This window comes from Babjeviella inositovora (genome assembly GCF_001661335.1).
Source record: "Babjeviella inositovora NRRL Y-12698 unplaced genomic scaffold BABINscaffold_8, whole genome shotgun sequence".
NCBI classification, from domain to species: domain Eukaryota; kingdom Fungi; phylum Ascomycota; class Pichiomycetes; order Serinales; genus Babjeviella; species Babjeviella inositovora.
In genome coordinates this window covers 441,975-463,612 of record NW_017566845.1, presented here as the reverse complement: position 1 = coordinate 463,612, position 21,638 = coordinate 441,975, and the positions used below count along the sequence as shown (strand labels likewise).

At 48.6% G+C, this 21,638-nt stretch overlaps 8 protein-coding genes across 8 annotated transcripts; 3 read left to right on the top strand and 5 right to left on the bottom strand.

Moving 5' to 3' along the window:
* Positions 1–536: 536 nt before the first annotated feature.
* Positions 537–737, bottom strand: BABINDRAFT_37980 (uncharacterized protein; the record flags this gene model as incomplete). Its single annotated transcript, XM_019131845.1, has 2 exons — positions 537–611; positions 660–737. The coding sequence occupies 2 exons, from the start codon at positions 735–737 to the stop codon at positions 537–539; spliced, it is 153 nt and encodes a 50-aa protein (XP_018984457.1).
* A 1,572-nt stretch (positions 738–2,309) lies between these two features.
* BABINDRAFT_18330 (uncharacterized protein) lies at positions 2,310–3,971 on the top strand (the record flags this gene model as incomplete). Its single annotated transcript, XM_019131183.1, has 1 exon — positions 2,310–3,971. A coding segment is annotated over one exon (1,662 nt), but the record flags the coding sequence as incomplete, so codon positions are not given.
* Positions 3,972–7,271: 3,300 nt separating this feature from the next.
* BABINDRAFT_16971 (KilA-N domain-containing protein) lies at positions 7,272–7,610 on the bottom strand (the record flags this gene model as incomplete). The annotated part of the gene is made up of 1 exon (XM_019130684.1): positions 7,272–7,610. A coding segment is annotated over one exon (339 nt), but the record flags the coding sequence as incomplete, so codon positions are not given.
* Positions 7,611–11,278: 3,668 nt separating this feature from the next.
* Positions 11,279–13,060, top strand: ALG9 (dolichyl-P-Man:Man(6)GlcNAc(2)-PP-dolichol alpha-1,2-mannosyltransferase; the record flags this gene model as incomplete). The annotated part of the gene is made up of 2 exons (XM_019131440.1): positions 11,279–11,865; positions 11,908–13,060. Coding segments are annotated over 2 exons (1,740 nt in total), but the record flags the coding sequence as incomplete, so codon positions are not given.
* Positions 13,061–13,283: 223 nt separating this feature from the next.
* Positions 13,284–14,567, bottom strand: ADE12 (adenylosuccinate synthase; the record flags this gene model as incomplete). The annotated part of the gene is made up of 1 exon (XM_019131841.1): positions 13,284–14,567. The coding sequence occupies one exon, from the start codon at positions 14,565–14,567 to the stop codon at positions 13,284–13,286; it is 1,284 nt and encodes a 427-aa protein (XP_018984453.1).
* A 1,057-nt stretch (positions 14,568–15,624) lies between these two features.
* Positions 15,625–17,955, bottom strand: BABINDRAFT_38262 (uncharacterized protein; the record flags this gene model as incomplete). Its single annotated transcript, XM_019131862.1, has 2 exons — positions 15,625–16,092; positions 17,503–17,955. The coding sequence occupies 2 exons, from the start codon at positions 17,953–17,955 to the stop codon at positions 15,625–15,627; spliced, it is 921 nt and encodes a 306-aa protein (XP_018984452.1).
* A 225-nt stretch (positions 17,956–18,180) lies between these two features.
* On the bottom strand, positions 18,181–19,635 carry PNC1 (nicotinamidase). Its single transcript, XM_019127203.1, has one exon. The coding sequence runs from the start codon at positions 19,362–19,364 to the stop codon at positions 18,657–18,659; it is 708 nt and encodes a 235-aa protein (XP_018984451.1). The 5' UTR covers positions 19,365–19,635; the 3' UTR covers positions 18,181–18,656.
* BABINDRAFT_148190 (ssDNA endodeoxyribonuclease) lies at positions 19,636–21,583 on the top strand. The gene is made up of 2 exons (XM_019127204.1): positions 19,636–19,997; positions 20,043–21,583. The coding sequence occupies exons 1-2, from the start codon at positions 19,907–19,909 to the stop codon at positions 21,323–21,325; spliced, it is 1,374 nt and encodes a 457-aa protein (XP_018984450.1). The 5' UTR covers positions 19,636–19,906; the 3' UTR covers positions 21,326–21,583.
* The last annotated feature ends 55 nt before the right edge of the window (positions 21,584–21,638 follow it).

The following is a 21,638-nucleotide window of genomic DNA, read 5'->3' as shown; positions in this document are numbered from 1 at the left end:
AGGGGAAGCTTTGGTATTGTCTATACTCTTTGCCATTACATAGATCATTGGTTTATGGTATTGATAGGTTTCTGAAGAAGTATGCCTAGTCTGCAGTCGAAATAAATGCATTGATATAATTAAATTTCCTAGGTACAACCGAAGTTTTCGGATTATAGAATTTATACAACGCGGAGTAACCCAGCGCAATTTTACATTTTGGCTGAAGGAGGATAAACCGTGAGGGGGAAATGGTGCCTGTATGACAGGGCTTTGTCGGTACTCAATAGCTCATCGACAACCTGTTTATAACACTTAGACAAACAAAGAGAGCTCAGAACATCGTAAATTCGGAAAGTGGGGTGTACCGGCCAAGCCACGGGTATGGAGCAGGACTCAACCTACCCTTAAGGAATACCTTATACAAGCCATTCTTCCAATACCAGTCTAGCGCGAGAGATGAGTCTGATGATTTTAAACGCGCGCGAACCCGTATCTGACGCAGATAAGCGAACCATAAACACGTAAGGGATACCCACCTCCAGCCTCGTTTACTTTTAGGCTTTGATCTTCTTCTGTGCAACAAACGAAAACACCACACAGGTTGCCAAAAACCCTACCAAGTTGAAAAACTATCTGACATTAGTCACCGTTGTACGATGGGTCTCTCAGATACATACCGCTTTGCGTGACTGTTGTCTTTCCTCCTCTTCTGTGCGGAAAGATGCAAAGATACGCCAAATATTGGGAAACTTCATAGTATGACTTGGGAAGAGAAAGTGTTCCTAGGGGCTATCACCGAATCTGTTTTCCGATATCAACAATATTTATTTGTGCAGGATATTCAGTGCCAGGAATCGAACATTGAACAGTCGGAAAAAGTAATTGTGGTGAAACTGGACACTTTCAGTAAAAGCCAACTGGCTTTATCAAATAACCATTAAAAGAAAAAAGAAACCTCCCGTCCCGTGAAGATGATCGGTATCGGGTGCCCTGGCTCTTGCAAGCCAAGGTCTGCACATTGCACTCAACAGCCCCCCGTGCAACGGAGGACCAGCCGTCCGCAGTGCCTCCCATCCGAGGGCAAAGCCTTCGGTGTTTTCTGATGGCACTGCCCGGCGCTTCCGCGCCTGGTAAACTCTCAGGAGTAATGTTTGTCGATCGGACGGAGCGAACCACCGAATTTCCCACCCGCAAGGGTTCCGGGTGACCGGAGTAGGCGGGTAAGCGCAGAACAACACGAGACGGGCGTCAGTGGTGACCACTGGGCCATAGAGCCATTCCTAAGGGTCGAAGAAATGCTGGTTTGCCACATGCGGAAAAAAGAACTATACAGTTTAAAAATCATTGAACAGGATATAAATAGGTTAAGCGGAAATAAACTACATGTCCAATAGAGAATTTCTCTTAACCCAGCCAAAGACATGGAGAATTTGGGTGCGGGGCAGACATCCTGTGGCTTGCTCTATAAACCTCAGATCCGTGGTATCAGTAAATAATAAGCCCCTGGGAGATACGGAACGTCCGCCATACACCAGTAGCATTTGACACACCTGGAAATCCATTTCACTGGATATAAATGTCGTTTTGTGCTTATAAATACAACGCATTTCTGAAACCGTTAGTGCTGACTAGATCTTACGGGGCTGGTCATTACCATAACATCGACCTAACAGTTTGATCCTTGAGAATTCTGGTCTAGGGGTTACCCATCACCGACATACTCCAATAAACCAAGCCCTTTTGCCACCCCGTACTGATTAGGGGGAAAATCCTTATCCGCCACAACGATGAGAGCAAGAATACGTGCGGCACTCAATATCCCTGTCGGGATGCACGTTGCGCTATGCCGCATATAAAAGGACTTTTGGGGTTAGCACTCTTTCTATGTTTTATACTGACCCTCAAGCTATTTTACCATGAAAGGAATGCTAATCCGTGAATGGAGTATTTGGCACTCCGTAATCTATGCCAGCAGCCATGAAAGACACTTTGGGGCCAAGGTACCATGCTCCAGACAGTCGTACGAAGACGGGAGAACCCTTGCCACCGAAAAAATGCCGTACGAAAATGAAGAATACACTGACGAGAAAGTACTGCGTGAAAGGGGGTACGATGAAGGGATGCCCTTCCTCGGTAGAGAGCGGGAATATTTTGGAAAAGGTATCGATGCCGAAGCCGGTACCCCGAATAAGACCATACCGACAAAGAAACGGCTCATCTTCTTTAGCACAATCATTTTGTATATCGTTATGGTTGGAGTATCTTGCCTCCGCTTATTCAGGGGGTCAGAAGGGGGCCATTTTTTCTCCGGCGTATACTCCCCAGCCAGGGAAGTTTTTGAAGTTTCGCTCCCGTTTCTGCACCTCGGCGTCCCAGTGCACTCCCAGAGTTTGTTAGCTCACTCTTTTGGCAATTCCTGGGGCCAACCAGCTGTCGTGTCCTACGCTGCACCAGATGTCAGCTTTAACAAGGTGGTACTTGAGTTAAACACCACGGTCAAAGGAACACAATATGACCGCTTGGCGAACCTCTTCCTCGGCGGGATTTCGCTTTGGCGGACCTCCACCCCCGAACCAGCGCGCGGTGAGGTTTACTCCACTGTCCAAAAAGATGTTTCAGCGTACTTGAAGTTGTTCCAGACACAGGATTTAGACTTGATGTTCCAGCTTGACAACTTGTTGAACTCCCGTCTCGACGGCATCATCAACGTCACCCTTACCGCACACTACTATCTGGTTCCTCAGAAGTCTGCGGATATTTCAGATCTCCATCGTTCCTCTGACTCTTTTCAGGCCTTGTTCTCTATGAACCGTGCGGCAGACCAGATCTACCCCGTGGTGGCGAATGACGGAGCCCCACCATTGGTGACGCTTCCGTCCAAGAAGATGATCTACAGTGTTCCAAAGTTGAACGCCAACACTACCCGGGTTCGCTTAAACCTTTTTGTTTCTGGTAACGGAGCGGAGGAGTTCTGGTACGGAAATGTCTTGGACAAATACACCAAGCTATTTGCGGGCCACAGTCTGAGTATTTTGCCGGGCCACGGGCCAGTGCGAATCGCCACCGTCTACTACAACGGCAGAAGAGTCGCTAGCGTGTCGCCGCAGCCGGTCATCTACACCGGCGGGATCTCGCCTGCACTCTGGAACCCAATTGTGGGCACCGGTGCCTTTGATATCAAGGCCTTGGAGGTTGATTTGACCCCTCTTTTACCGTTGCTTTGGGGGGCGGAGGAAAGCTTACTCGAAGTGCGAGTTGTCAACGGCCTTGCGGAAACAGCGCCAGACCTTCCATCGATCGGGGAGAACTGGATTGGCACTGGTAACATCTTGACCTGGGAATCCGACCAGATTGTGAAGGCGTCGGGTAAGGTTGCTGAAGAGCGCGCTGGGAAGTCGGATGCCATTTCCCTCGGATTTCCATCTTCCAGCTCCTTATCGCAGATTGTCAATGCCAACTTCCAGAATGAAATAGAGGCGGACGTGAGGTACGTTTTGCGAAACGGGACAGAGCTCGACGTGACGGTCCAAGCATTTTCCAAGGCGCGTCAAACGAATGTCCAGAGCTACAAACGCTACGGGGATTCACAGAGCGTGGTTTCGGTCGTCTCGAACGAGCATTCTTTCATCGTGTTGAACAATAAGGCAGGAGCGAAGGAGGATGTGTTCCAGACAAAGTTCACCCAGGTGTTTCCCTTGGTTGTGAGTATCGATATCTTGCTGAGAACGGACGAGCATGTGGCGTACAACGCGAGCGTGGTCCGTGCCACGGCGATCGAATTTAAACTCAACCAGAAACCAGTGATGTCGATTGGGTCTGGCGAGGCGGGTAATTCCACTTATTTCCTCTCCCATAGTGGTAACCACGGGTTTGGAACGACGGAGCAAAAATTCCGCTTCAACGCCCTGGCGCCGTTACCGGCCAGGTACTACACTCGCAAGGTGAAGGCTGTTAATGGCACAGTTGTCAAGGATAAGACAAAGGACAGGGAAGAGTATGATATGCCTTCGTTCCAGAAGTATGCCGGGATTATGGACCAGATAAGTTCCCAAACAGACGAAAGTCTCACGGGAGGGTTGGCAAGCCAGGCGCTTGAAACCCAGAAGATGCTTCAGACTTTAGCTGAGGGCAGGTTCCTTCCAGAAGCTTTCTTGGATATGTTCCTGGATGAGTGGGAGGACGCGGAAGCAGCCGTCTCCGAGAACGATTTGAGTGGATATCCGCTTGGTGGTCTTTTCTTGGGCAAAATCCAGGCTCTGCTCGCGGATGAATCGCAGTTTCCTTACGAACCACTCATGGTATAGTTCTCTGGGTTATCAAATATCTTTTTGGGAAAACTCAGAGAGAGGCTCGTCGTGCGTTAATTGTACTGTGCACATTCAGTTTCTATATTTTTTTTTCGAGCTTAGCCCCTTATTCCAAATGACACAATTTATCACTATATGTTTCCGGTGACTTTTAAGGACTAATAATTGCTGTATAAACAATGACTTGTAAAATTTCCGCCTTTTTTAATTCAAGTATCAATCCATTCTGCTAATTTCCTTGGCGAACTCTAAAACATACAGCGTTGTTAAACCGGCACTACCAATTGCTTATTCGCATGTGACACCTCCCATTTCCTTCGAACAGGCCCTTTTGTCGGTATTGTGCTCTAGGGATGGACCAGATAGGAGTGTAATACTAATACCAGTTGGGCATCTCCTCTCACACTATCAGTCCCCCAAGTTCTTGCAATCTAAGTTTAAACAGCAGACCAATGTAGGAAGAGATATTTTAGGTTGAACCATCGCTAGAACAACGCCCAATACTGTGATCTGTCGTAATGAGACAGAAACCTACAGCTATTAACGGCAGATTTATGCCAACATCGATTCAATATTCAACAGAGATCGAGGAGGATGTTTGAGACCGGGGTGTTCTTGCTGTGCCTTAACCTTTTAAATGTATTGTTCCCTGCTTCTAGGTTACTCAATAGTAAGCGGTCTTTATATCCGTGCCAGTTTTTTTTTCCCTCAAATCTCCAGAGTATTTTTCCGTAAAATACTACTTAACCCAGATTTCTGTCTACTGACCTCATTCTTGACACAAAAGGCTTACTTCAAGCCTGACGTATCAATCGTGAACCCGGCGCTTATTATATATGCTTATACCACAAGGTACTGAGAAAGGGCGAGCGCCGGTCAGTCTATTGGGATAAGAGTGATATCTGGATAAAATTATTAAATGGGAAATGATGCAATAGACGGATTTACCTTACACGGCCGGGAACCTTTGGCTCATCACGTGCAGAAAGGGCCAGATAGATTATCAGGATTACTGAACTCTCTACGTTTCAGCGGCGCTGCAGCTTTCGTACACGGTCAGAAGACAGTAACTTGAGGAATACTAACGCAGATAACCTCGTAGAAAAGCCAGTCATCCAAGGCTATCATCTCTATTCTGACGCTGACAGTTACTGGGGGCGGAACTGCGTTTCGTCTATTCGACCCTGGGGCCAGGGCCGATGACCCCTCTAACTCCATCCTAGATGGCGCATATCTCTCTATACTAATCATCGATCACGTCTTAAAACCAGCCTTAGATTGCATCTCTCTTTAGAACCCTATCCTAGATAGTACGTATCTCTCAGAATTGCCATTCCATATACGAGCACCTTCTGACATTGATTGTGGACATGTTGATGTAACAACTCGTCAGCTCCGTAGCTATCTCCCAGTGGATCAGCATTTCCGTAACTGCCTTATCCTCCTCGACTTCAGTCTTGTCAGCTTCTCCAATGATTCAGTGGCTGTATGTTTACCCAAATAATAACCTTGGTATGCCCTACGCGCGCATGTAGGTGAATCGTCATGTCATGCAATGTACCTTTAAGTCGCTACCCTGCTTAAGCTGTGATAAGCAGGTTCAGGATGCATGCGCATGTGGTGTCTGCGTTTCGTGGTCCACCTAGACGTGCGACTATTGCTGACAAGCTTTTGACACTACGTCTGCATAAGTGATATAAGCACAGGCTAGTAGAATGGCATAGGTTCGGTGAACTAATCATTAGACAGGTGCAGGCGGGACAGTTACATCTCCGACTAAGTTTCTATCTAGCTGGTAGGGACTCGAGGATGCCGCATGTCCTAGTGATTACCTCCGCTTGGCCCTGCCTAGTTACAGTAGTTGAAAGTGGCACACTACACAAGATTCCACAGGAATGGAAGCGGTTCGCAGGTTTAGCTTCGCTGAGAGAGACGGCCTACCCTACCGTGGTGCTAGACTCACAGTCCTCGCTTCTGATCAAAGTGGTGACAAACCGGTGTACTAGGACACAGTGGTTTCCATTCCGTTTGTCAGGGCACAACGATTTAACTCTGTGCCATGACATCTTCTATACATGGAGGCTCTATTTGGTTCTCCTTCAATTGTGCTGATCCCCGGTCCGGGACTGTTTTACAAAGGCTAGCTTGGTAACTCTCCTGAGGATTTATACGCCCGAGTTGTTTCTGGACTGGTAGAACTCCTGGCTGCGTCATAAACTTCTCTCCCGATACGCCCGGAGCATTTTCTTCTACAACCAACTGATAATGAATCAAATATAATACACACGCACATACACCAAGTATGTGCCAAGCAAAAGCAGAAAGAGAAGCAGGACATAAGCGATATAAAAAAAAAATGCCAACAGGGTCGGCAATGAACATACCCTGGGAGCTAAGAGAAAGACAGCTGCTCCATCAGAGCGGAAAGAGATGAAAAGATGGAGCAAAAATGGAATCAAACGTACAGAGCTGATAATCAAAGATGAAAGCCTCATTGGCAAAATCCTTTCAGATGGTAATGAACCTCTCCAATGAATCGGCCCCTCAAACATAAGATAGATTCGCCTTCGACTTAGCTTATTTCTCTTCCTTGACGTCCTCGCTTGGCACCGCAGTCGTCGCAGCGGCTGCACCTGCGCCCGCACCGTACGCACCATACACATTCCCGTACTGCTGCGCCTGCTGCGCCTGTTGCGCTTGCGCCTGCTGCGGCTGGTAGTAGTTCGTGTACTGGTACTGCTGGTAGTATGGATACTGTTGCTGGTAGTACTGCTGTTGCTGCTGCTGCTGCTGTTGTTGTTGCTGGACATACGGCTGCTGACCTGGCGCAGCACTCAGGCCGGCCATTGGGGTGTTAGTAGCAGATCTGTTCACGTCCGTCTGCGGAGGGTTGCCGCTGGCGGAGCGGAGATGCGCGGCAGGGGCAGTAGAAGCGGCAAACTTGCCGTTAGGGGCCGGGCCTTGGCCTTGTGGCGAGCCGTAGAACGTTGTCATGGCACCCTGCTGGATCACAGACTTGATGTCTCTGACGAACAATGGGTACAAGATATCGACAATGCTCTCTCTCTGGGCGATCGTCAATGCACGGTCAAACGGAATCCACACACCCTTCAAGTGCATGGACCCGATCTTGACGACGTGGCGAATCTTCTCCGACTTCAAGATCCCGTCTCTTCTGCCTCTGGTCATCTGGGCAACGTTCAAAAGCTTCGTCCCGTTGATCATGTTGTTGTCGGCTCTTCTGACGACCGACACGCCATTGGCGTCCACCTGGTAGCACAAGGTCTTCTCGTCCTCCCACATGGTGGTGGTGACGCGCGGTCTCAAGCCAGTCGGCTGAATCTGCCCGAGGTTCGGGTTCTGCGGGTTGGAGCTTGCGGCAGAAGTTGACGCAGGGTAGCCGGCGGCAGAGGCAGAGACAGACGCGGACGACGCAGAGCTCGTCGCATTGGCTGGCGCCGCCAGGCTCGCGGCCGCGGGGGTCGCAGCCGCACCAGAGTTCTGAACCATTCCGGAGTATACCGCGCCATAGGTTGGCACGTAACCGTACGCAGAGTTGGCGTAGTTGGCGGAGTAGTCGCGTGTCGCCTGCGGCGTCTGGCTCGTCTGGGCTTGGCCTTGGGCCTGCGCCTGCGTGGCACCTTGCGCGCCGCCCTGCGCGCCGTTCGCGCCCATCATGTAGTACGACGCGTAGTTTGGGTTGGCGGCCAACTGCTGTTGGTAAGCGGGGTAGTGCTCGTTGTAGTAGCCAGCGGACGCGGAGGTCGCGCCACCCACGGCTGGGGCGTTTGTACCACTTGCGTACGCGCCGCGCTGCGCTGACGTCGCTGCTGGGCCCGCGTACGATGGCTGCTGGTAGCCATAGCCCCCGGCTGGGGCGACGGACGGAGCGCTACGCGCGTAGTCCTGGGACTGGGTCTCGGTGTGGGAATCTAACGGCTGGACGGGGGTGGAGTGGGCAGACATAATTGGTGTTGAAGAGATTCTGGCTTTTGGCTCTGATAAAAAGAATGATTTGTAGTGACGGCAAAAACAACAAGAAGAGAAATTTTCGGTTGGGATTTGTTTTGACTCGAGAGTTTTGCGTGGTTAGAGGATGGCCATGCATGCACTTGCGCGCGTCGACGTGCGCCGTCGTTTCTTTTCTCTCGTTTCTTTTTCCGACAAGCACACACACAATGATAGGCTGGCACAACCACAACACAACTGGTAGAAGCCGACGGAGTATAAGCTTCGTACACCTACGTCAAATGTAATGTGGATGATGACTACGCTACGGATGAACAGAATGACTGCGCTGTGTAAGACAGGTACCACGGACAGGCACTGTGGATGGCAGAACGCGTATCTTGCGTGAATAAGGAGCTGCGAGATTTTGCACCGCAGGTGCGCGCGCTTACATATGCCATTAAACCTAATTTGCCTGGTCCGTCGCAAAAAAAAGGAGGTGCTGTGTAAACCCAGCCTTAAGCTAGGGCTACCAGAACAGTTTCGCCGCCAGGCAGCATTGCCCTAGTCAATTCTGTCCGTATAGCTGTACAACTATAGTACAGCTCTACAATGATAGTGTAATTGTGCAATGATAGTATAGCTGAATTACAAAAGAAGGCTTTGCCATCCAATTAAGCCCCGGAGGCTGCGGCCTGCGCAGGTTCTCGCCAGTCCAATAGGGGACGCACACGCCACGCAAATGGGCCGTTGCCCTGCAACCAGTGAGGGATTGCTGTCTCCTGCAGTAGGGTAACCACTCCACCTACGTATTTTCTTTGTCAGTCATGCGCGCCGGATTAAGGTTTGGGCTCACGTCTGATTTGCTACGACCACTATCAGCGTGTTGGCACAGTGAGGAAGGGCGCGACTTGGGGAGCTTGTAACGAGTACAAGTTGGTAGGTGTTGCTATAAACAGCAAAGAGTCAGATTCATGATTGATGCCAAACATTTGGATAGATATTGGTGTGTGGTCGCACTTGAAGTGGAGTCTGACAATGCTATTGCGCCTTCTGGTTTCATCTATCGTTGCTGCCAGTTCGGGGTCTGCACATTGCCTATCGTTGCTATCTCTCCTGGGTCGCCAACTCGCCTATCGTTCTATCAGCCCTGAGTCAATTTTCGAAACTTAAACCCATCCTCATACTACCCGCACATTTCAACAGCAAAGTACTGCCCGGCTAAACACGAACCTACACCCCTTACATTGGATCTGACCCTTACCGTGTACATTCCGTACATTACATATGTACCTCCAACCGTTGGCCTACATTGCAGCCTTCCTGGAAAACAGACATGTACAGGTATCTAAATTAAGCTATACATGTGCAGAACTATAGGCAGGCGTGCTCGCGAAAACAGAGCACGTACAGGGAAGCCTGCGATTAGCAGCGCTGTGGGTTGCGTACAGGCTGTACGCATTTCAGGCAGAGATAGATCTTAACACCGAGCAGCCATCCAGTTACTCATCGGACAAGGGTCGAACCCTGCGCTCCAGCAGCCAGGACGATTAGATAGTGTGCTGTCAGTCCTGCAGGCGTCTTGAAGTCTATGCGTTAACGAGTTATGGCGATCCGTCAATCATATCAGCGTAAGAGGATTAGCGGCGGCCATTTTCTCCACATTATGGCTCCTGGGATTACCTGAACCGTGACTAGAGCTCTATCCGATGGCTATCCTTCAGTCATGTGCGTCTTATGCGATGTCTCAGGTACAATCAATCCCTTAGCACCGCTGCATGGCATAATGTACTCCTGGATCGTGGATGCAGGCGTATGGTAGAGGTTAAGGGCCTAGGAATAAGGACGGCTAAGGGACCATTGCAATTTTTCACCACAGACCCAGTTTCCAGAGAGCCCCAGTTGTGAAGGAAAATCTACCAAAGCAGACCGGTCTCTATACGTGAAGCTGATAATCGAGTCCTGTACTGAGAATAACATTGACTCCACTGTTGTTCTGGAGAGATCCTTGATGGGATGCAAGAGGCTAAGTCCGAAGTAAAGTTGTGTAGCATGAACAAGAATTAATTATTGTCGTCACTGCGGGTTCCACGATATTCAAACTACCTAAATGGCCAAATTCAGACATTCAGGGATTGGTTATTGTCCAGTTACAACCCAAAGTATTGTGGAGTCTCTGATTAAGAAATTTTGCAAGTATCTTCTAGCGGATGAATGATAAGATCCATACCAAAGACTGCAATACGAAGACTGACAGTTGGCGTAGGCGAGATGCAGCGGTTGAAACTTCAAGTTTAGGTTACAATTATAGTTTAACCAGATATTACACTTGATAATAGCAAATACGCGAGAATAGCAAATCTGTGAGGATACTCTTGATTATCCACTGCCTCGTACGAACTTGGACTCACCAGAAATATGTGTACCCCAAGAGTAATGCCACACACATCAGATAAACTCTCCAGCGCTTACTGGCACTTGCTTTCGAAAAGACAAAGGAACATAAGACACAGGAAATTATTTGACATAAATACCAACAATATCTATGTTATCAATTTTCCTACTATAAGTATACGCGTGGTTTTCTCTCGTCTTTGCCGCTTTCAATTCTGGCTCACCGGCAGGTGGCGCAAGTCCGCCCAGAGTCACAGAACCGATCACATGCTCCTGGTAGTTCTGCCAGTCATTGGCAAAACCCTCATCCTAGAAGAAAAAAAGGCCGGTATGAACCTTGGCCGAACACCCTTCCATTTAGTAAAAAAAAAAAAAAACAGGCCAATAAAAGAAATAGTTGGTTAAACCTCAGTCCTACTCAGTAATAGAATCAGAAATAGGATCCCGTGGTCGCCGAATACATACAAACGGCAATGCCACATCACGTGCGCCATGCCGCATATAGCCGCCAGTTTAAATCAACCAAAATGAAACATTGCACCTTCTGAACCTCTTTCCCAGGTTCAGCCATGACGTGCCTACTTCCCAAGTCGACATTCCAGTCGCTTTCAAAGTTTTCCATTACGCTCTCACTTGCGATTGGGCTCGTGTGGATGCGTTTTTACAGCGCCAACAACATGATCATCCCTGACTGCGACGAGGTGTTCAACTACTACGAGCCGCTCAACCTCCTCGTGCGCGGGTTCGGGAAGATCACATGGGAGTACCTGCCGCTCTATGCCATCAGGTCTTGGTCCTTTTTGGTGCCATTCACCCTCCCGGTGGCGCTTTCCCGGGTGTTTAAGATCAACGGTTTCTACGCCGTGAGATACGCTCTAGCTGCCGCCAGTGTGCTCGCGGAGCTCTCGCTCTTCAAGACCTTAAACGAAAGGATCAGCGTCAAAATGAGCTACTGGTTCCTTCTCTTCCAGATCATTTCTCCTGGGATGTCGCACGCCGCAATCTCGCTTCTTCCGTCATCGATTGCGATGGTTTTGGTTATCTGCACGACCAACACGGTTGTCCAGTTTATCCAGTTACCGCCGCTGGCCACTGGTCACACGCAGCGGACAAAGGTGAATGTTGGGGTGCGTGCCATTGTCGGCTTTGCTGCTGCTGGCTTGTACGGCTGGCCGTTTGCGCTTGCGCTTGCGGTCCCCTTCCTTGTATACGTGCTTCTGATCACATGGTTCAGGTCGGGAACCACCGACGAGAAGAGTAACCACACCTACTGGAGCTGGACGTTCATGTGGCGCCTCGTTGCACGCAGTTCCATCGCCGTTGCCGCGATGTGTGCGGCCATCATAGGGACCGATCAGTTCTTCTACAACTTTGACCTCCCAACCTGGAGATCTATCGAGTTCGTTCCACTCAACATCGTCTTGTACAATGTAGTCAATTCTTCCGAAACGTCTGGGCCAAATATTTTCGGGGTGGAGCCGCTCTCCTACTACCTCCTCAACCTTCTTCTCAACTTCAACGGCATGTTGCTCCTCGCGGTGTTGGGTGTCGTTATGAACCTCACCTCTTTCGCATTGTTCCGCTTCTCCAAGCGCCAGACCAACTTGTTGAACTTGACCACCTCCGTGCCGATTCTCATTTGGTGCGCGTGTTTCTTCGCCCAGCCCCACAAGGAGGAGCGCTTCTTGTACCCGATCTACCCGTTACTCAACCTCTCCGCAGCCTTGGCGACAAAGTACTTGTTTATCGGTGCTAACCGATTCATTCTTGACACGGTGGGGATTAGATCCCACGCAATTGTGAAGCGGACCATCAACTATCTCTCTGTGGTTGTGGTTGTAGGGGTATTGGGGACCGTTTCGCTTCTCCGCATCCGCAACTTGGTGGAAAACTACGCCGCGCCGTTACGTGTGTACGCACACGTTCCGCCGTCCGAGAATCCGGTAAATATCTGTGTGGGCAGAGAATGGTACCATTACCCATCGTCCTTCTTTTTGCCTCAAAACGCCAGACTCCGCTTTGTGCAGTCGGGCTTTAACGGGCTCTTGCCAGGCGACTTCCAGGAGGTTGACCCAGCATTGGCATTTACGCCGTACGTCGCTGCCTTGGCAGGCTCTATCTCCTCTGTCCCTCCCAATATGAACAACGAGAACAGGTTTGATGCCTCCAAGGTGGTGGACTTCTCCCAGTGTGACTACTACGTCGACATCTCGCAGCCGACGGGTCCTAAGGAGGCTCAGGTGGTGTATGAAAAGCAGGGGTTACAGGTAGCTCTGGGCTGGGAGGTGGTCCACTGCGAGAAGTTCATCGATGCCGACGCCAGCTCCGGGTTGGGAAAGCTCTTGTACGTTCCGGTCCGGTGGCGACAGTTGTTTCCGTATGATGTGGTCTACTATGACTACTGCTTGACGAAGAGAAGCGAAAATGTGAGTGTTTAGCCGTATTCGGGGTGTGATCTTTGATGTGAGTTTCCAGGAGAAGGCCATATTTATCGGAAACTGCCAATCGTAAAGGCATTGACCGATAGCCGTTGTCGAAGGCATCAAACTTTATGCGTCACAGGGCGCTACGTGTGCTGATGATCTCACCATATAGAGCTGGGCCTCACACTCTTTTAACGAAATAATTTATAAATATCTAAATAAAACAAACCTAGTTCTTGACCAACATCGACTCTCTGGCTGGACCGGTACCAACCCATTCGACTGGAACGTCCAAAAAGTCCTCGATGTACTTCAAGTACTTCTTGGCATTTTCTGGCAACTCAGCGTAGGTCTTGACCTGGGTGATGTCGACCTCCCAGCCTGGTAAGGTTTCGTAGACAACCTCAACCTTGCCCAAGGCGTAGAGGTCTTCCGGGAACGAGTCTAAGACCTTGCCATTGTACTTGTAGGCCACACCGACCTGGATCTCCTTGAAGGTGTCGAGAACGTCCAACTTGGTGATGTTCAAGGAGGTGTAGCCGTTGATGGCGTTGGAGTACTTAAGTACGACAAGATCCAACCAACCACATCTTCTCTTTCTACCGGTGGTGACACCGTACTCGGCTCCAATGGTCTGCAACTTTTCTCCATCCTGATTCAACTGCTCGGTAGGGAACGGACCTTCACCGACTCTGGTGGTGTAGGCCTTAACGACACCGTACACGTTGTTGATGTACTTTGGCGGAATCCCTAAACCGGTCAAGACACCACCGATGCCGGTAGAGGAGGAGGTGACGTATGGGTAAGTACCAAAGTCAATGTCCAACATCAAGGCATTGGCGCCTTCCACAAGAATCTTCTTGTTTTCCTTAAGCGCCTTGTGCATGAAGGCGACAGAGTCCACGACAAACGGCTTCAACTGTTCGCGGTAGGCGGCATATCTGGTGATCTCGGCCTCGAGGTCGTACTGGAAGTCACCATATCTCTTCTGTCTGGTCTCCAACAATCTAGTCAATCTGGTCTTGAACTCGTTCCAGGATTCTGGCTCATCAGACACCAAGTGGTGGACTCTGATCCCGGATCTGGATGCCTTAGTGGAGTAGGTAGGACCGATACCCTTACCGGTGGTACCAATGGACTTTTTGTTCTCGGAAAGCTCGGCCTCCTTCAACTTGTCGGTTCTCTGGTGGAAGTCAAACACCAAGTGGGCTCTGGAAGACAAGAACAATCTGTCACGGCAGTCCAAGCCCTTCTTTTCCAAGTTTTCCAACTCCTCGAAGAAAGACGGCACGTGCACCACCACACCGGAACCGATCAAGTTCTGGCAGTTCTGGTTGACCAAACCCGATGGTAACATGTGGAAATCGTACTTGGTGGTGCCAACCACAATGGTGTGGCCAGCATTGTTACCACCCTGGCATCTGGCACAGACGTCAATGTCTTCACAGAGGATATCCACTAACTTTCCCTTACCTTCGTCACCCCATTGGGACCCGAGAACAACGTCAGTCATTATGTGTTTGTGTGTATTTTCGATGGTATTTGAGAGCAAAAGCTAGATGCGATATCTTAGTTTTGCAATGAACGATCAACCCGTTAAAAAGCAGAGGAAACAAGCAAAAAGAAAAAATGTCCGGCCATGATATAGGTTTCACGAACCGTTGGGGATTTGGGTGTGGAAAGTTTCGCGCTGCTAATTACAATCCTTGGCGTTATTGGGTGTCGGATTTTCATTGACTCGGGTCGAAAAAGAAATGCAAATTGCGGTGACTCCGGCGATCTTCATCTGTTTGTCTAAAGGCAAAACTAAGGAAGCATATCGATAGAGATCAAATCCATATTTCCAGGGGATTGCAGGCGGGCGTACTGACCCAATGATATATTCATGTGGCCAAGTCTACCTTCCAAGGTCAGTTGAATGACTGAATGGTGGAGCGCCTTTGAAGCGCACTAATTAAGTGACCCGCGGAGCGTCACGAGCTACCGCGGTTCATTGCCGTATTTCGATTAGAGACATTCAATCTTGTAATGAATACTACCTTTTTCCTCCCGGTCTGCTGACTCATAGAGACAAGATGGGGAGGTGTAAACTGCCCCCTCGGTTTAGGAAACATGGTATAGGCGGGCGGGAGCTGGCATACCTGAAAGACTCACCCCATCAGGTGTTTTCCTGTATAACACTCACCAGTCGATTTAATTATTTCGTGCAACGATTTATAGGGTATTGGTTCTTACTAGAATGTCTATGTCTATGTCCGTTCCGGCTCCGTTAATAGTTCGGTGTACCACAGTAAACGAGCCAAGCTCGCTAAATATATCCTTTGGCTCAAAAAGTGCATCAAAGATTTTGGGGTCCAGGGACATGTATCGGGGTTTAAAACGATGCTACAACTCTCCAAATTCATACGGAATGGTATTGATTATTCCTGGTGTTAGATGGTCACCACTTTTCAAAGTAATACATGCAATAGAAGCGCTCATATGCCTTGAGTTTATCAGTGCAAAAAGAGCTCTGAAGAAACGTGTGATGCATAGTTTATCCTAGTTTCATCGTCTTTTTGTAGCATTGGTTATTGCTCTTCCGCATCCTCAAACACCTCATGGAGCAAAACTTGGGCATATGCTGGCATCTCCACATCTTTATTCATCACATTCTGCAGCTGGAGGGTGGAATTTTTGGGCTCACCCCCATACTTTGCCGGCAAGTCAACGGCGCTCAACCAAGGCGTCACGTTTCCACTGTTCAACATGTGGAACTTCTTCACCGTCTCCTTTGCTACGAGCATGTTCACAAATCCATAGACCCAGCTGACGATTGTTGGAACATTGAGGAAAAACTTGAGCGACATCAATTCGGGGTAATTCTGCTGAAAGGTCTTGATCACCTCCGCAGTTCCCTTACGCATATCCGCATCCACTCGGAAAAAGTTCACCTTCTCATAGTCGTGGATCTGGACCATCTGGTTGCTGTCCTTGGATGTAAAGTCCAAGAGCGATACGGTCCGCTCCATAGCCCCGACTCTCCATCTCATAAACTTCTGCAAGTCTTGGAACAAGAGCTTTGGCGAGGAAACAGCGCCGTACAAGTTCCACACCACAACGTGAGTGTTTGGGAACTTGTTGCTGTTAGGGCACTTGGTGACAAGCCCAATGGCATCGTATAAGTCTTCGTGCTTCTCTGAGTAGGCGGCGGATAAAGGATTGAATTCCCGGCGCCACTTAAGGGTGACAATTAACTGAGCTTCGGCAGCAGGCACGTCGTAAGCGTTAGCTTTGAGGAACTTGAGAACAATTTCATCACGGATATCTTCCTGGAGGCGTTCGCCAGAAAGCTGGTAGCCATACAATTCGTCGTAGTTATCTGCGTTAGTGATGATTTCGGGGAGCTTTTCAAGGAGTTCTTGAAGGCTGGCCTGCTCAGCCTCGGTTAGGGTAGTGGATTGGATCATAACGGTAACAAGGTGTGGATATGTTCTAGCAGAAGAATTTTCAGTTATGAAAGTATAATGAACTGATTAACTGGGAAATTTATACTCGGTGGGTCCCAGGCGACTTAAAAATATTTAAAGGTGACGCAGGCCATCGGAAAGGCATGCAAACTTTTTTCCAGGGTCTACGTGTCCATTCGATACGGAGTCACCGACTGTGGCCGTAAGCATGAGATATTGGAGTGAAAAAAAAAAAGACAAAACCAAAAGGCTATGATATAAGTTATACCTCCACTACCTCTATTTTACGGTATATAACGAAAAGTTAAGCAATGAGTCGGCGATTAGGAAGAAGCTTTTCAACCTGTGAGGCTGATACGTGGCACTATGTCCGATATCACCTCGCATTTGACATGCACCTTAAATTACCATGCGCCTACAAATATGCATAAATAATTTTACAAGCAGGGTATTATCCAAGTAAAGCTAGAAATATGCATAGATGTAAAACATAGAAAATGTAATACATGCCTTATCTTGTAACTTAGGGCGCTCACCACAATTGTATATCCCTATTGAAAGAAGCTTCTAAACGACTTACTCAACATCGAGAAAATCCTTTTGGAGTAACACTTGGGCGTACTGTGGAACCACAACATCCTTGCTCATCACGTTCTGCAGCTGGAGATCGGAGTTTTTGGCCTCACCTCCGTACTTTTCTGGCAAATCCTTGCTGCTCAACCACTCCGAGACATCGCCTCCGCTTAGCATGTGGAATTTCAGCACTGTTTCCTTGGCCACAAACTTATTCACCAAGGCATAGACCCAGCTGACGACTGTTGGAACATTGAGGAAAAACTTGAGTGACAAAATCTCGGGATAGTTCTGTTGGAACGTTGCTATAACCTCCTTGGTCCCTTTCTTCATGTCTCCGTCTACGCGGAGGAAGCTCACCTTCTCGTAGTCGTGGATCTGGACCATCTGGTTGCTGTCCTTGTATGTAAAGTCCAAGAGCGATACGGTCCGCTCCATAGCCCCGACTCTCCATCTCATAAACTTCTGCAAGTCTTGGAACAAGAGCTTTGGCGAGGAAACAGCGCCGTACAAGTTCCACACCACAACGTGAGTGTTTGGGAACTTGTTGCTGTTAGGATACTTGGTGACAAGCCCAATGGCATTGTATAGATCATCATGCTTCTCTGAGTAGGCGGCGGATAAAGGATTGAATTCCCGGCGCCACTTAAGGGTGGCAATTAACTGAGCTTCGGCGGTAGGCACGTCGTAAGCGTTGGCTACGAGAAACTTGAGGGTAAGTTCGTCGCGGATGTCTGGCTCAAGGTACTCGCCCTCGGAAAGCTGATAACCGTACAATTCGTCGTAGCTGCCGGCATTTGAAATGATTTCGGGAAGCTTATCAATAAGCGATTGGAGCTTTGTTTGTTGAGTCTCAGTGAGATTAGTTGACTGGATCATGGGATGAGTTCTCAACAGTTTTGCCTTAATATCAAGCAGTAGTGTCTAACCACTTTTTTTTTTGCTGTATCCTTGTTTCGTAATCAGTCAATTGTAAAGTAAAAGGGCAGGGGATAAACTTCAAAGTCTGTCAATGCCATGACAACATGATGCAGGAGAAGGGAACCGCATCCCATTCAGCGGAGGAATTGGATTCGGTGAATGTTTCCTGTCAAAATTACCAGTCTCAATGTCATATTATATAATAAACCCCCTGAAACGGTATTGGAAATATGGTTTAATATCCACTCAGTTAGACCCTGGCCCTGGCGGTTCAAGTATATTTCTGCAGCGCTCGCGGCGTTTTACTAGGAGTGCAACTTCAGATGCTCCGATTATAGCCAATTGGTTAGCTTAAAATCATGTTCAGTTGAGAACCAATAGTGTATTTGTGAATTTCAAAATCCCTATATATTTCTTGGCTTATACATGTTCGAAACGTTACACCGAGATGAGTTCACCTTTTCATCCCTCATCGATATTGCTAACTCTACTCGCTAGATGTTTTTAAACTCCCAAGGCCGATTGGCTTAATCAATCCATAATAAACCTATAAAAATACTTAAGGGTAAATACTAGTCTCGAGTTTAGGTTGAATGAGGATACCGATAAGTATTCAGGCCGTCACCACCATTAGCTCTCAAACTTTGTTCAAGCTGATGCTACACACTCTCTTTCACCAGCTCAAGCAAACGGCCGTCGGGAATTCCTTTAATCAACCTCACATTTTTCTCCCGATACAATTCCTCCGTCTTTTTGTTCTCCGCTGGTGCCACGCCCCGACAACAATCGGTGAGCACCCACGTCCGGTAGCCCAACGCAGCACTGTCAATGGCACTGTGCAACACACAGAAGTCGTAGGCCAAACCGACAACAACCACATCGGTAATTTCATGCTTCGCCAACCAGGCGTGGAGCTCCGTGTGGTGGAGCTGCCAGCAGTCGGTGAAGCACGAATAGTACTCGCGGTCCTGTAAGTATCCCTTGCGAATGTTTGTCACCGGAACCCGCTCATTCCAGCCCTGTTTTTCCAACTCTGCAAGAAATTCCGGGTGAATTTCCGCTCCGTGAGTGTTCTGGACGCAGTGGACCGGCCAAACCATGTTTTCCATCGACTTGGAAGCGTCCTCGGGATGGGTGAATTTCACCACGCTAAACGGTTTGGTGTCCGAATGGTTGGTGGCAAAGGAGCAATGGTTAGCAGGATGCCAATCCTGGGTTGTGATGATGGTTTTCCAGTTATGTTTAGGGTCAAGTAACGATGTGATAGGGGCGAGCACGTCGAGCCCGTTCTGGATCGCAAGCGAGCCATCGGGCGGAAGAAAGTCGTATTGAAGGTCAATCACAAGAAGCGCTGGATTGAATGGCATTAAAGGGCTATGGAGTTATCGAGTGTAAGGTATAACGTAAGGACGTTTACAGTTTTTAATCCGGAGAATATTCTTATCGATCTCCGCGAAAATCCCCCACATTTTGAATTCTGAGACATCACTTGAAGTCGATATTTGGTGAAACTCCAAGGTAACAGGTTAACTTATCCCTTCTGGTCAGTGTGACTGGCGGCATAAACACAACGACAGATCTCAAGCTAGTGTATGGCATTATTGGGTAAGATCTCAAGCTAACGTATGGCTCTGTTGGGTAACATCTTGTTTTTGGCAAAACACTCTCAGAGATGTGAAACCTGCGCGTACCATAGAAATGTTACACATATGACATTAAGAACACATACCACTTGGCATTTTACCGAAATCCAGGGAGGGATTGCAGTATAATCACACTTTCCCAATGATTGTTGGCAGCCCAGTGGTGTCAAAGCAATAATTTTTTAACTCGCGTCAAGCTCAGAACGCGAAATAAAAAGAGCGTGTCACAAACGCGAAGGCGGACCCCAACAACGATACCAGTAGCAATGCCAAACTACTCTATGGAGGATGATTTCCTCAAGCTTGCAAGGCCGTGGTTTGCAAAATACGAACAGGAAATCAGCAAGATTCTTGATGGTGAGTACACTCTATTGCCAGCGGCGATAGTACTAACACAATTAGAGAATGTCAGACTCAAAGCCGAGAATACGGAGATGAAAGAAACGTTGGCAATGTTTAAAGAAGAAAATACGCGGCTACGAAAGGAAACCCCAGGAGACGTATTTCAAGACCCAAAAACCCCTTTAGCAGCGATACAGTCAAGGATATATAAGGGAGAACCTCCGTTGCCCGGCGTTCTCAAGCAATCAGCTAGTCTGGTTATCATACCATTGCCCGCTCTACCATCAAATCTGCGTGAACCCCCACCATCCACCTCCCAGCACATGTCACTCGCGAGGGCTCACAGGGTGATAAGCCCAAAGAACGAAACAGACTTTACACTTCATTCAGATGATGCTCTCACGCAGATCAGTGAGAACGAAGAAAGCTTGAAGGAAGGGCATGTTGGGTTGTTTCATGAGTCCGCGCTGAGCCCCAAATTACCTTTCTTTCCCTCCAGTATCAACCTCGCAGGGCACGAACATCATTCGTCGGAGTACGATATTGCCACCCAGTACAGCTCTGACGTAGAGGCTTCTGCAGCTGAAACAGAGATCCATGATGAACTACAGGTAAAACATGAATCACAATCGCAGCTTCTATTTATAAAACCCGAGCCCGATTCTCAACTCCTCTTTTCTTCCAAGAGAAAATTATCTGACAGCCTTCTGATCGAAGATTCTCAGATGGGGTTTGCGCCACTTCCCCTCCCAAAGAAAGCTACGCAACGCGACCGAGAAGCGGAAAATATCCGTCTCGTGGAAACGAAATGCACTCTAGGGGATGATGTGGACCTCACGACAAACCCTGTTGCGCTTCGCGAGTGGATCCTTGAGGACTTCAGGGTAAATCCAGATGAAAACCACAACGTCAGTCACGCATTCCAATTTGTGTTGCGGGGCAATGCCAAAAAGCAGTGCGCCCACGGGACCGATTGCACCAGCTGTGAGCATTTCTACAAGGTGGCCGGGGACGGACTCCAGATGAACGGGCCTCGGTGGGACGCCCCTGAAGAAAAGGGGCGCTACGGACCGGCAGACATTGTGCGAAACACATCCAGGCACCAGGACCGCTGGCGCCGACCCGTGTCGCCGCCAGGTTTCAACGACGCAGATTTCGCCAGCACCCAGCAGTACGCCCAGAACAACGCAGAAAGTTTGCGCTTGCTCAAGCAGCGGACGAACGAACGGTTGGTGCAAGCAATAAACAAGGGGCAGTATATCTTCCGGCAGGAGGTTTTGAACCGCGTGGTGGACAGTCAAAACTTTGTGTGTGACATAGTGCGGTACAGAAAGGTAGTTTGACAGATTTTTTTAGGCGACAACGGTGGCAGAATTTGCCATTGATTATGTTTGGCTCCCAAGGGTTTACAAGTACGGTAGATTTTTGAATGAGGGGTTGTTTCAGGTTTCGGCTAGTTGTGTTCTCTATAGTTCGTAGTGTGTATGTTATTAAACGTCTTGGAGAGCCGATGTTATTCAAGGGATTAATTCCTCAAACGTTCCTATTATTTAAGTGTGCTATTGTATTGTTGCTCTAAGCCAGTATGTTTAGCTACCCCTAAGAACGAGCCTTGGCTCCCATTTTTAGTTACCTATAATCTCTAGTCGGACGATA

What these genes read in the sequence shown, in the direction of transcription:
- PNC1 (XM_019127203.1), bottom strand. Translation starts at nt 19,364, where the DNA reads ATGCCATTCAATCCAGCGCTTCTTGTGATTGACCTTCAATACGACTTT.
- BABINDRAFT_148190 (XM_019127204.1), top strand. Translation starts at nt 19,907, where the DNA reads ATGCCAAACTACTCTATGGAGGATGATTTCCTCAAGCTTGCAAGGCCG. An exon ending in AATCAGCAAGATTCTTGATG is followed by an intron (nt 19,998 to 20,042) that starts GTGAGTACACTC and finishes TAACACAATTAG; the next exon opens with AGAATGTCAGACTCAAAGCC.